Source organism: Drosophila suzukii, chromosome 3 (assembly GCF_043229965.1).
Source record: "Drosophila suzukii chromosome 3, CBGP_Dsuzu_IsoJpt1.0, whole genome shotgun sequence".
Lineage (NCBI taxonomy): Eukaryota > Metazoa > Arthropoda > Insecta > Diptera > Drosophilidae > Drosophila > Drosophila suzukii.
The window spans coordinates 86,402,545-86,417,369 of NC_092082.1; the positions used below are offsets into that span (position 1 = coordinate 86,402,545).

The 14,825-nt window shown below is 37.2% G+C and overlaps 1 protein-coding gene across 10 annotated transcripts in view; it reads left to right on the forward strand.

Moving 5' to 3' along the window:
* Nucleotides 1-410: 410 nt before the first annotated feature.
* The window catches only part of LpR2 (Lipophorin receptor 2), a 36,051-nt gene continuing 21,636 nt past the window's right edge, over nucleotides 411-14,825 (forward strand). For 3 of the 10 annotated variants that reach the window (XM_065866790.2, XM_065866792.2, XM_070995616.1), the window contains exons 1-3: nucleotides 411-633; nucleotides 1,284-1,833; nucleotides 10,652-10,792. In XM_065866790.2, coding sequence (XP_065722862.2) covers nucleotides 1,296-1,833; nucleotides 10,652-10,792 — 679 coding nt within the window. In that variant the 5' untranslated portion in view covers nucleotides 411-633; nucleotides 1,284-1,295. Of the gene's footprint in view, nucleotides 634-1,283; nucleotides 1,834-10,651; nucleotides 10,793-13,693; nucleotides 13,815-14,825 lie in introns of those variants that run through there. The other 7 variants (XM_036818580.3, XM_065866791.2, XM_036818581.3 and 4 more) reach the window with 6 other exon arrangements.

Here is a 14,825-nt window from a genome sequence, read left to right on the forward strand (position 1 = left end):
CTAATTACGGAAATTGCCTATCCCACTAATTGGCCCTAGAACGACAAATAGTGGGACGGAACACACCTCCAAAATTTATTGTTACACGGGTTAAGAGAGCGGCGAAAGAGAGAACCACCTGCTAGCCCCGTTTCAATGTCAGCTGAAAAGTGATCTTCTCTTTGGCTTTGTGATCACTTAGTTACATTTGAACGATCACTCTCTTCTGGGGGCTCTCCACTGATGACGTCGGCTCATGTGGGGGCCACTGGCTCTTCTCGCGCTCTTTTCTTCTTTTTGACAGGTAAGATCTTGTACGCGTGGCGATCTTCGGTTCGCTGCCGAGCGAAAAACGAGCACTTCCGAAGGCAAAAAAACAGTGCTATTGGTCCGCCGGTGCCGAACTCGCTTAAAAAATGATACTCTACCGGCAGTCCGTAATCGCAGTGCGTGCCGTTAGGTCGTCGCTAGTCGCATATCCAGTATCCGCCCCATGCTTTGGATATAACTTCTCCGTTAAACCGAGAAATTTCGGAACGCGAAAAAGTTTCGGAAAGCAAAAGTTCAAAGCAAATAAAAAAAAAGTTCAAGCCGCGACTTTGGGGCCAGCTCATCGCATCTGTCGAGCGGAAAAAGTGTTAATTGAAAAATAATGTACGAATCTATTTTAGCCAAACGTTACGTCAATATGTCATGTGAAAAACAGCATAAAACATGTGTTTTGCCTTTGCCATAAAATAAAATAAATAAAAGATTTGGAAAAAAAACAGAACAAATTCGAAAAGGGAATGGTGTCAATGGGCAGGGGCTGCGCATGACTTACCTGGGTTTACATGGGCTTATCACACGTTACAGCGCTGATAGCTGATATATTCAAATAAAGGAAAGAAAGAGACAGCCCTGTCATGGAAGACAGAGACAGCAGGAGGTTTAACCCTCGTTTTGACCAAAGTCGTCGCCCTTAGTTTGCACTTTTTTGTGTGTGTATTTCGTGTTTCCATTGCTCTTATGCTGTTTTTTCGCAACATCGTATGATGTTTCTTTTTCGGTCGAGTCTTTTTCAGCATGTTTATCACCGCCTCTTTCTTGCACTCTCTTTCCGATACATTCGATTCATTCTCTCACTTTTGAGAAATTTTTTTCGATTTTTTCTGTTTTTTTGGCAACCGTTGCGTGTGTTTGCTTGGACTTTTATTATTTAATAAGATTTGTGGTATATAAATAAGTTGGCAATTCGAATTAGAGTGAAAAACGTGTGTGACCCACTGAGCCTAAAGTGCATTCTTACCATACATATATTCTAGCAGCTGCAAAAGATGGCCACAGTCTGTCTGCCGGAATACACGGAAAGTTTTCAAATCCCAGAGCCAGATTTAAGAACAAATGAAAGTGGCGGCAGCACCGTTAGCCATCGAGAACCATCCAAAACCAGTGGGTTCTTCTACAGCGCCAGCACACATTACCAGAGTAAAGTGCAGCAGCTGATCAGCTTCAGTTTCACCTCATCGTTCCACCTGCTCTTCATCACCTGCATTCTGAGCATCAGCAAGTTCTGCAATGCGGCAGCGGTAAATGCCGCCCAGGTCACGGCCGCCACGCCCACCGCCAGCGAGATAATGCACAATCTGAGCGGATCGGCGCTGCTGGAGCGCCTGAAAGCCAGTACTCTTGGACCGACCCTCGATCAGCTGAAGCACTTGGCTCCGGCGGCGGCCAACAGCATAAGTCCTGGAATCGGATCGGGCATGGGCATCGGAATGGGAAACTTTGGCAACTCCATCAACTCGGTGTTCAACGGAAATCCCTTGAAGTTCCTGAACGTCTCCGGCAAGGTCGGCACACCACTGGATGTATGTAAGTACTCAAACCACTTGATTTATTCCTGACTATAAAACTGGGAAAATCTTGAAAGCAGGCTCACAGCGAAAGAAATAGTTCGGGAAGTCTTCGTTCTGGGGGAATCCCCAAACAATTTATCAACATTTTAAACTTATAATGGTTTAAGATAAATCGTTGACTCTTATATGGAACTTAATTATTATATTATTACTATTCTGGGGGAATACCACAAACAAGTTATCAAATATTTATTCTAATGATTCATTAAGAGTTCTACATTTTGTTGTGACACAAACCGTTCAGGATTATATTGATGAATCAAGTATTAGTATCACTCCTTATTTTGACTTCTGTATGAATATGAAGACTGTAATGAATAAAAATTTATGAATTAACTAAAAATACTCTATTATTACAACAAGAATATAATACCACAATATAATAATTATAGTAGTGGTAGTAGTACTTTATAAAACTAACCCAAGTTGTACTCATATTTTTATAGCAAGCTTAAGTGATTTTCAGCCATAAAAATATGAGTCATTTCAAAAACGGTAAACCTATTTCTCAAAGTAAATCGCAATTGGCATTATCAATTACAAATCCATATTTGCTGTGAAGCTTAATTGATAAAAAATATAATATTAATGAGTAATGGAGAGCCAATTTCAGTCAACACAGCAATAAAAGAAACCTTGATGAAAACCTTATCTTTAATCTTAATTAGTGACACATTGGCTTCCATTCACGGTCCGATTTTATCAGATCTTCTTTGATTTCTCCGAGTGTAAGGGGCGGCGGTGTTTATTGTTGTTGCCGCCGCCACTCGCATTTCTGGCGATCATGCCACCAGCCACGGCTTCATGTGTATATGCTTATACCCCGATTTCCAGTCCGGCTCCGATTTTAGCTAAGGCTCCGACTTCGACTCCGACTTACTCGGCTCAAGTTTTATTTATGTGAATTTTGTGGCCAGCCGAAAGCCAAAGCGTCTGGCAATGCCAGTAAACTCCACTTCCATTTCCATGTCTCAACATTCCACAACGTCATACGATTTTCAGACTGCAAACTCGGCCCCCTTTCCCCCTGCTCACGACTCCTTTCCCCTCTTTTTTTTTAGTGTCGGCAGAAACCTTTTACTTTCCTCTGCACTCGCCTCTGCTTACACTGGGAATAATTTACAAAATATAAGAGTCGAAAAGGTTGCGTATCAATAAATAAAAAATATATAACCATTTACTTTCTTAACTTCGACCAAATAAGATGATTAATTGGTAAACGAATCTCATTTGGTAAAAATCATTGCATACTTTTTGGAGATCGGCAGTGACGAAACTACGAAGATATCTGCAGCTCTTTTGTGAAATAAATATATTATCCTATTTTGCACTTAATGGTGCATTTTTTAAACGACAGCTCCAATAAGTTTGGGTTTCAAAAACTATATCTAATTTTTATTTCCATTTAATTTCTTGGCTTGGTTACTATAAGATAGTGAGGTGCTAAGCGGGCTTCATTTGGTAAAAATCATTGCATACTTCTCGGCGATCAGCAGTGAAAAACATTTACGAAACAATGTAAAAGTTCTATTGTGAACTGAATATTTATGCAATCTTCAAAAATATACATTTTCCTATTTAGACTGCATTGATGTATTTTTTAAAAGACACCAGTTTAAGAATCTATAATTCTTATTTCAAATTAGTATAGTTATAAACCAAGAGTTTAGTTTACCCTGGTGAAAGAAAATATTTTTTTGTTACTTTTTTAATATGTAAGATTTTTGGTATATTTAATCAATTTGGCTCAGTGTACGGTCTTTGCTTGTTCTGCTTCCCCTTATAATTATTCCGTTTTATGCTTATTTTTTCTACCGGCCGGCTTCGCTCCATGGAGCGAATGGAGCGCCACTTGAAGACTCCAACTTCGGCGGCTCTTGTGAAACCCGCAGAGAAAACACAGAAAAGAGAGAGGAGGAGAGAATCCGAGTGGTAGACAGGGAAGAAGAGAACGAAAAGAGCAACAAGTGTATGATTCTTGAAGTTTCTTGGCCTTGCACATTGGTCAAAGTTACTTTTAAATTGATTCCAGCACGTGGCAGATAAAAACTGGAAATGCCTCGATCTATTTATAAACATTTCCTATTGCTAAGCTAAATTTAATAGCTCACGGGGTTAGTAAGTAATATTACAACCCAATAAAACCAAGCATTTTTGAACCCCACCTCTGACTTGACTTTTCCAGTTAATCTCTTAAAACATAAACATTAGGAGCTTTAAAGACTTTTTTATGACATTTTGAAAGCTTGGCTATTTCTATTGTTGTGAATTCTGGCTAGGATCTTGCTAAATGTCTTATTTCCTCTGTGCTAATATTTTGAAAGCAGTTGTTTCTGTTTAAGCAATGATAATGTACATGTGCGTATTGCTTTAATACCTACGTAAATCATTTGCATACATGGATATGCTAAGTTCAGTATCTTATACAAATTTAAAGAAGAGTATGGATTTTATAATTCAACAGACGTTCATTAAAATGCAGGCCCCAGTTTTATAGAACTAGTAAAGCAAACAACTAAGACAAAAGTCAATTAATGTATTCAGGCCGAATACTTTTCTGAGTGTACCAATTTGATAAACATTTGATTAAAGAAAACGAAAATGAAAATGATTAATGAATTATAAGTGCCTTTAAGTCTTTAGTGAGGGAATTACAAAAACATGGACTCCAAGCGAGTCTGTTTTTAAGTTTTAATGAAACCTTCAACTTGAGAAAAAGCAGAGACTCTAAACGCTTTGAATTTATGCCAACGAATGTCAAAGTTAAAAACAAAATGAATAACGCTGGGTCATGATATTAAGCGTAGCTTAAAGGTTAAAAGCGGATGATTGAAAGTGGGACTGGCCAATTATGCAGGTAGTTTGCCATCTATGACAGAAAGATTTTAGCCGTTATAAATAGTTGCTGGCTAAAAAGATAAGCAATTTCCCAGGAGCAAATGCATTTTCCCTGTACCTTCTGACAGTTTCAATAAAAGCACAAGCTCCCGTGTCAAATAAATCGTTAGACAGGTTTTAATAGGGGATATAGGTCACGGCAGCCCAGATGACATTTATTTCCGCCCAACTAAACTTGGAGCCAGCTACATCGAAATCAAAATCGAAAATTACTCTGTCAGGACAGCATTGACAACTCTCATTTGGCAGCAACTTCTGGGCACGTCCTTGACAGCTTTAATGACTGCCTTCGAACTTAAGTTTCCCAGGCATCGACTTCCTGGCCGGGCTGATTTATTTCAAAATCGAATTTAAACAAGTTTGCTCATCGCCTGTCCAGAAACTCTGTCGGCCAGTCGTCCCAACTTGGCCGGGACATTTATAATTAACTTGGCTAATTATGCCTGGAATTTGCACGTGCTCTGGATTCGACTGTCCCTGATACAAACTTGGTCCCTTGGACTGCAACTTGCTTCGCTTTTGTTGCGACTGCCTTAATTACAAAAACATTTGCCATTATGTATAATTATGGGGCACAAAAAAAAAACATTTTCTTTTGTGTTTGCTTTTTTTTTTGTTAAAAACTGGTTTCCATTTCCACCACCACTAATGGAAGCCAAATAAATGCACTGCAATTGTTCGTGCTCGAGTGACAAATTTCATAAGCGATGCATGCAAAACACAATCAAACGGTGTTAGCCATTTTTTCAATGTTGGTCAAAAGGTGTGATGGTCAAAACTACGATTTTCTACCTTTTTCCCACACACATCCCAGTGAATTTCTCTTTTCCAATTGGTTTTCTATTTCGGGGCTTCAATTAAAATATTACGCATACGCAGCGTAGCCGAGCCAAATTCATTTACAAGGCAAAAAGGTGGCGTGATGTGTTGGCTAGCCATTAGCTGGGTTGTCAAAAAGTTCCCAGAATAATCACATTGTACAGAGAGTACGAAAATGCATTCATTAGATATTCTATAGGGGGAAGCTGTGTACTATCGCCTGGCGCTACATCTCACAGCAAACAGCTGATGACGTTGGCGAAATTCCCAGAGAATATAGGGAACATCATTCATTATTAGCAGATAGTACTGAGTCATCTTAATGCCATTTTTGCACCGCCCATACAACTTTGGCCAAGCAGATGTGTGAGTAATTGTTATTGTTGTTAATAATAATGTTGTTTGACTGTTTTCGTCGGGCTATGACGTTAGCGATCAGGCCACCTTTTTTCCCATTAAACCGAAACTGAGACAGCAACAATAACAAGATACTCGTACTGAAGCATACCGAATGAATTCACATCTCTTGCCAAACAGCATTTAAGAGCAATCTTAATAGTTTCTCTTCGGTTTTTAACTTGTATAAACGTTTGACTCTTTGGAGTTGGCGGTACCTAAAAGCGAGTGCAAACTGTACGGGTTGATATCCAAAGCGCAATGTTCACATTCACATGATTATACAATTATTTGTTGATTACTCTTTATCGTGAAGGCAAAGCTAACCATTTTTATCAGCCCAAATGTTATCTGCACAGCAGTGGAAAAAAATCACACGAAATTATTATAATTATGAGATAGTAGCCTATCAGATAAAAGTTGTTTTAAAAAATTCGAAATCATCATTAAAATTTAGTTTATTACTTTGCATATTGCAAAACTATTTCCTGACTCATCTGATACATTTTTCTGCTTCCCATGCTCGACTAGGAAATTTATAATTAAAACCTACTACGTAGTAATGACTTTTATAGACACTTTTAAGATAACAAAATTTATTAATCTTCCGCTTACTTCGAAATTGAATTTATGACTAAGTCCAAATCTATTCAAGCCATAAAATCTACAATAACCATTTGAAACGGTATCAAAACATTACGTGGTGTTGATAAGGTGTCTGCCAAATCCTAGTACTCATATCTCTAGATAGTGTTTTTTAATTTTGCTTTTTTACCACTCATAGGGCTATCTGTCTTATCTGAAGTGACTAGGAGGCGCTTCCAGATAGTCAGATAGCATAGAGTTTATTTAGTTTTTAACTTTCAGAATGTCAGATTAGAATTGCAATATTTAGTGAAATAGTAGTGTGAAAAAAAAGGATTAAAAGGTGCTTATGAAAAGATGATAGAAGTTTTCTAATGTAATTACTGTAGTTTAATAGACCTTTTGAGTGCCTATAATTAAATCTTAAATTTCACTTCCCACCTAAACCTTAACTGTGTAATATTCTTGTCGGGCTCTACAAAGTGCAACTTTATAAAATTAACAAACACCATAAACAGCAAAGCAAAAGTAATAAACATAATGGTTATTGTTAGCACCTAATTAAGTAAATGTACCTTTCAACTGACCCAAAAATAGTTAAAGCTCTTCTTTGTAGCATGATTAAAGCTTAACATGAAAATATTTAAACTAAACACAGTAAACTAAAAGTTACAGCATTAAAATAAGCAGTTTAGGTATACTACTCTAGCTTAATGACCACTTGATTAGGTAAAGAACCTAAGGGTTCCTCAATTAGGTAACTGAACCATCCCTAAATAGCTTGTACCAGTCCGTAAATAGTTTAAAGTATAGTCAACAAAAGTATGATTAAACCCTTTGAACCGCTGCGTAAAATAATCTTATCACTTCGATGTTCGAACGACTGTTCAGGTGCAAAGTTCCAGCTATCATATTTCGCTGGTTTGCCATTTTATCTAAGCGAACTGGAAAAATTTCGCTTAATTTGCGTAATTCTCTATTGTTATTGCGGTGTAGTTGACCATGGCCGAATCAGTGATTAATCACCGACTATTAATAGGATTGCAGGCGTAATCAAATCAAGAGGGACTTGGGCGTGGGTTTGGCTTTGGCATCAACATCGACAACCTTTCGGGCCATTAATAAAGCATTTATATTGATTTGAACTCTGATTGACTTCTGCGCTGATTTCTGTTTATTATTTCGCCCTCTTGGCCAACCAAGACAGCCCTCCTGTCATGCCCTTTGCTGTCATTGAATTAATGGTGCGAGATTTTCATGTGAAACACTCTTGACCAGCACTTTCCCTTCTGATTGATTCCTGGGCGAGAGCGAGGAATAAAGTAAAAATAAAACTGTTCAATGAACTTCGCATTAAGCATTTAATTGGCCAGTTGCCTGCCGTCGCTTCTGTGCTTCTGAGTTCTGAGTTGGACGGACATTTGTGATTCTGTCAATCAAATTGGCGGCTATTACCGATGGAGGCAGCTGCTCCATGGCTGTGGTCTTTGTGGAACACACCAGAAATTATTGCCCCACTGATTTAATTTGTATTAAATAGCTGGTCGGTAGAACTGGGTGAATTGCCGTGGAAATAAATGCCTGCAGAGGAAAATAAAAAGGAATTCTCTTTGAAAAAGCATTAGATTTCAAAGAAAACATTTTTATAGACTCTCCAAAGATATATATTTTCCAGGAACTAATATTCCATTAACAAAAGATTCAACTTTGTACTGTGCTTTCTTTTTATTCAATGATAATAACCTCACATTTCAGCTTAATTAAAACATATTTAGGAAAATTATAACAAACCACAAGATTTCAAAGAAAACATTTTTATGAAAGCGTCACAGATATATTTTTCTAGAAACTAAAGTTCATTAAACAAAAGATGTAAGCTTGCATTGTTTTTTCCATATTTAATAAATTGTATATTCAACTTAAATAAAAACCTGTCGTTCAAGTATAATTAAAAATTCCGTTTGCAGTATAATTTCACATTTTATTAAGAAAATCGGCGCAAAGTATTTTTAAGCCTTTTAAACGCATGCTTTTACTCACCTTTGTGAATTAAAATAAACCAGCCTGACAGATGAAAACGATAACTGGGTTGTGAGAACGAATCAAAGAAAATACGTTGTGTGTGTCCATTAACCAATTGCCAGCCATAAAATATATATAATATTTCTGGGAATGCAAAAATAAATAGAATGCAGAAAGGAGATGAAACCAATTTAGATTCAGTTTCGGTTTGCTTGCACTCGTTGTGAATACTATACCAACTAATCTAAGCCCTGTCAAATGGATTGGATAAGGGGCATTCTCTTTTAATATTTATTTCAATTAAGCTACTAAACGACTCACTTAAAATGCAAATTGCATTGCACATTTACATACAGATTTGTCTACAATTGCAATTTCTGAGCACCAAACAAGTGCACACGGCAGGAGCAAACAAAAAACTCTTTATAAATTCAAAATGTGTGCGCACATTTTTAATAATTTAGGGGGACTAATAAAAAATTTCCAGCTCACATAGAAGAATAAAAAGCTTCAAAGACGAGTGGAAAATGGGGGCGTTGAATATATTTTTTGGAAAATAAATACACATGCAGGCATAAAGAAAATGCATAAATTGCAGGGGCGTGGGAAAAGCCAGCGGAAAATATACAATCAGCGAAAAAGTTCTGAAGCGTTTAAAGGAGGAATTTGAAGCCTTGTGTGTCTTGAATTTCCCATGTTAATGAACAACTAACACAGATACACAAACACTTGCCAAATGCGAGTGTGTGTGTGTCCTTCTGGACGTGTGTGTGTGTGCTGAGGGCATTGCATGACAGTTCTGATTTGGTAATTAAATGCGTAAGCGTGTGTGAAAAGGAGTGGACCAATGTGAGTTAAATTTTGAATATACCACACACTCCTTCAACATTTTAATATAAACCTTAAAGCCACAACTTTGATTGCCCTGAATAATTACTTTTCACATTTCTAGTGCAAAATTCCTTTTTTAATTATCAGACTTGGTGACTTCAACTTAAGTGTGAGCAAAAATAACTCATACGCCAAGTAGGCCAAAGATCGCTAGCAGTATAGAGCGATTTTTTATAAGTACCTACTTTTTATTTTTGATAAATATATTTTTTTAAATATGCTTTAGAAACCCCCTTAAATGCTTAAGTAAATTATCAGCCAAATGGAATGTTTATTAAAATTTTAACATGCACCAAAATAATAAATAATTTTGTAAACAGTTCTATGTTCTTCTCTTGTAGGATTATAAATCCATTGCCTACAATTAAGGTCCACCCTTTCCTTTGTAGGTGTGTGTGACTTTCTGGGTGAGCTCGTGCGTGATTGTGACGTCTCCCAAGCAATTGTCAATTTGTGTTAAATGCGCGCAATTAAACGGTAAATGGCACGCGGATAGACCGTCTCACACACACAAATTCACCTCAAATTCCTAGCAGAACTGAGATACTTTGGCATAATGGTAACACATTAACTGAAAGTCGGTTGGCCTTGGCTTGTATGCTAATCGAAGAAAAGACAAGAGAAAATTAAGGATATATAAAGGGGCGCCCGAGTGAAATGTCAAGTGGGCCGTAAAACGATTGATGAAGCCATCCCACCCGACACTTTCCAACTAGCCGCCATCAAATTCTCGCTTATTAATTCCCCAAAAACTTTCTGGGTCCACCGCAGAAACTTGGACCGCAGTAACACCCACATTTATGTATAGACATGCCCATAGACATGTGAAGGCCCGGCCTTTCGGCTGGATTTCATTATTTACAAGTTTTTGTTTATTGTCAAGTCTCGGCTTTCATTAAAAAGGGTTTTAAGGCTTGTCAACAAACGCCTTGAACAGCCCCTTTCGCCCATCTAACCATCGCCATCTCGCTTCCTTAGTGTGTGCTTAACGAGCCAAAGTTTTCAACTTAAATTTTAGTTATGAATTTTATTAGGCCCTCCCATTGGGACAGAACTCTTCTTCCAACTTGCGGTCGCCGCCGTCTCCCATTTCCGTTTAATTACAGTCTGCGGCTAACCCGAGGATTTCAGCTTAATTAATTAATACGCATTTGATTTTGCAGCGCTCGGTCTGTCCAACTACTGCGATGAGAAGCAGTTCCAGTGCTCCTCCGGACAGTGTATCCCCATACGGTTCGTGTGCGACGGGGCCTCCGATTGTCCGGACCACAGCGATGAGCGACTGGAGGAGTGCAAGTTCACAGGTGAGTGCACTGGGAGAAAAATCTTATCTAAATTTAGAAAATAACTACACTGATTGGGGGCTAAAAATGTATTATTACTCTAAAGAGGTGCCTATAATAATGGTCCCAACTTTATAACTGTGTTACTTAGAGATATATAAAATTCTATTCTAAATGTTCAAGATTCTTACTTAAGATTCTTTTGTTTTTCTTAATATTATTGTATGCGTATAAATTATACTAACGCTTTAGAGCAGCCAATAATACTGTTCTCAACTCTATAACTATGACATATATAAAAAAAAGGGTCATTTGAAGAATTTTAATATTACCTTTCTATTGTTTTCAAGACACCTATTATATTTTGCAACAATATATTCTAAATATTGTAAATGGATAATAATAATAATAAAAATATTTTTTTGACTGTGGAAAATCAATTTCAAGTACCTACATTTCCAATCTTCCGATTAAAAATCCCCTTTATTATATAGTCCCCTGTAAAAATTTCTCTGGAGTAACGAATTTCTTTTCAACTATCCCTGCCTCGAGTTCATCATGTAGCTACCTCTATTTGCACAAATAAATCAACCGAAATTCTTTTAGAGCTCTGTCCCTGCCACTCTCAATTCCCATTTCTTACAATTTGTATCTTTCCGGCTTTGATTAGGCCTTCACTTCAGCTGTTGTCTTATTCAAATACACTCGAAAGGTTGCACAAAACGGCGCACTTGAAGGAAATCAACAGCCACAGCCGCAAAATGTATTTGCAGCCTTATTTTTTCTGGCTGTATCTTTTGCCAGAGCCTTTTAAAGGAAAGTTTTGCCAATTTTTTTTCTACCCCTAGATGGTGTTGTTTCCTCTCCATTTTTCTGTTTATTTTTCTTATGTGTGTGGCCATGGCCAAGAGCTGGCCATATCCTACAAAGTCAAGCGCTGGCCATGGAATTGGGTCCGGTATTGGGTTTGCTATTGGGATAGGGATTTACGGCGCTGGCAGGACCTGAAAACCCAGCTGTTGCCTGCGAACTACGTGCGCTCTCGCTCTAATCTGTTGTCAGTCATTTGTAGTTTTTCAATTTAGAAATGTCACAGAACTAACCATTTACTTCGCTCTGCGTGTGCTGTTTGCCCTCGTATTGGTTTTGGTGTTTTTGTGTTTTGGTGTTTCTGTGCTCTAGCCATTTGTTTGGCTTCGCTGTTGAGTAAGTAACAACTGGCTGTTTATTTAGTGTCATGTAGGCAGGACTCGGAATTCCCCCGAAATCCTCTGGCTCCTCGAGTTTATTTTCATTTAATTTTTACACGCCGAGTGTGTTTGTCGGCTTGTCTCTTTTTTTTGCTATTAGCCTCTGCATTTAATTTAAGTTTGGTTTAGCAGACCAGTCTGTTTCGATCCACGGTTCGTTGACTTCGTTTGGCCTGGGGTTTCCAAAATAAAAATCTACCATTGCCTACTTTCGGGCAGCAGTGCTCCAAACACTGCCAGCCGTAAATATTGGGCCAGGGGGCTTAGTCTTTAAGCACAGAACTCAGCTGAGCCACAATTATATATAGTATAGGGGGTCTTAAGTCGAACACACGCCTGGTAATTTACCAACAACCCAGTTACAGTCGAGTTGAGTCTAATTTAGGGGAACTGCAAGCAAGTCAAGTGCAATTTAACTAAGTCATTTCATCAGCTTTAAACTGGCTCCAAGGTGCTCAAATCGAATGGATTTTATCACTCAAAGAATTAAAAAACTCAATACTATTTGATGGCTCCATCTACTTAATAGCACCAAATGTTTTGACAAGCTTAATTTGTCAATCTATACTTTGCAATTTATTATGCTTTACAAATAAAATACCTAGACTGTAAAAAGATTGAAAAGATTGCAAAACTAGTGATTAGAAAACTAGCATATCCTTTTCGTTTATTTGGCTGCTATACAAATAAACATGAAAAAAATGAATTTAAAAATCGATATATATATACAACACATGTATATTGATAAGAATAAAATATACTCTTGTTATGGAAACCGAAATATATACAACAAAAATATTAAAGATACAACAAATGCATATGAACTTATTGTTTGTATTATCTGTTATTGTATTCCATTTTAATATTCTTGTACTGGATATGCGTAGTCTTAAATTATTCTCCTAAATTTTATTAGAATGCCAGTGGGTTGAAAATTTAGCTAAAACAATATTTTAGAATTCCTTGAAATATAATTCATTCCTTGAAATATTAACAAGGAAATTTACTATCTAGTTGAAAAAATTTTTCTCACACTGTCGAAGTCCCGGAAATATATATAAGAAAAATTACGAATTCAGCCGAATAAGCATTTCAATGTAATTTTAATATCTGAAGCAGTCTATGGGTATTTCCCCTCTTAAAATTCAAAACATATCTTCCGCATTTCTATTATAGAAACTTAAAATGTCGCCTTAAAAACTGTAGAACAAAATGAAGAAAATAAGTCGAGTTAAGACAACAAAGAAAAGCAGTTTAAACTTGACCTAAAACACATATGGAAGCAGATTCTGCCGGATCTTTAGAGAATAATCGGGGGACTTTAGTAGACGAATTGAACCTAATCAGGAACTTACACTACGCCTTCAATAACGAGGCGACACTTACAACACTTAAGATTATTTTCATAGTGGAATAGGGTCAATTGGGTTCAGGATTTTTGTTTTGACAAATCCCACTTTAATTGCGCACAAAGATTAGATAGATTATATTTAAATTCCCGTGAGTTGCAATCCAAAGACTCATTGATTCGAGTGAGATTTAACCTGTGAGTGAGAGCTTTGAGTGGAACTCTTATCATTTTGAGTGCAAGCTTCTGCCGCGGAGTCTGCGATACAAGGGTTCCGACTACATCTGGTAAAATGAAATGGGGTCCAAACAGAGCTCAGTTTGCGTCGAACTCTGCAAAGAAACGGACGTGAGGGCTCTTCGGCCAGGATAATTGTGATTTCAGGATTTCGAGGCGGCAAATAATAAACAGATTCGTAAAAGACAAGTTGTGAGATATTAAAAAAGTAACCACGTTCTACAAGCTCAAAGTGATTTTTAAAGAAAATAAATATTTTAAAATATTAAAAATTTATGAAATATAATAAAATACAATATATATATAAACATCTGTTGTTGGCCAGCAAAAATCAATGGCAAGGCCGACAAACGTGAGCAGACAGACAGTTGAAAACAGTTTGCTGGCGTCCCTTTGGCGGTAACATCAAAAGGCATCCGCGTTCAAAGCAACAGCAGCTTTTCCCCCAAAACGGAAGCTTTTCCGCAGTTCCTGTGTGTGTGTGTGTGTGCGAGTGTTTTCCGCTTTTCCGTTTTTTGTGTTTTTTTCACGCTTCTGCGCGCCACTTTTTATTACATTTTCATTTTGGACCACTCGCCCACTCTCTTTTTTCGGTGGAGCATCTCTTTATAAATGCTCTTTACGGTCTGGCATAATTCGGCTTTGATTTAGCCAAGATTTCGTTTTTGTTTTGCATTGGATTACATGAACTTGACACCGAATGCAGGTTAAAGGACCTAGAAAATGCCACTTGAGTAGCATTTCAAATTTCAGTCCCAATCGATCATTTTAAATCTTCACACTTTCCCTGTATTTTAATCCGCTATAATTGTTATTTATATTTATTCGTTTTCATTAAAAATTCCCTGTTGTGTGAGAATTTGTGAGCGTCATAATTCCTGCCGTCAGGTCAAAGTACAAAATTGCAATTAAATGTAAACACTCGACTCGGCTTAACTCAACTCCCCAAACAAAAAAGGTATCCAAGCGAGGATTATGTGAAGTTCTGATAAAACGACCGCATTAATAATTATTCAGCAAAAATCAGACAAGCAGACAAGAAAAAAGTGGCTTAATTAAAGCGTTAAATGCCTTGAAAATGTAAAAACTGAACACACAATAAGAGCAAGGCATAAAAAATAAATGAAATCCTGCAGTTTTTGAAAGCATTTCGCTATTGAAAGGGTTTATTTAAAGTAAAGATAATACAGGCAAATATTTAGCCACATTTTTCTACAAT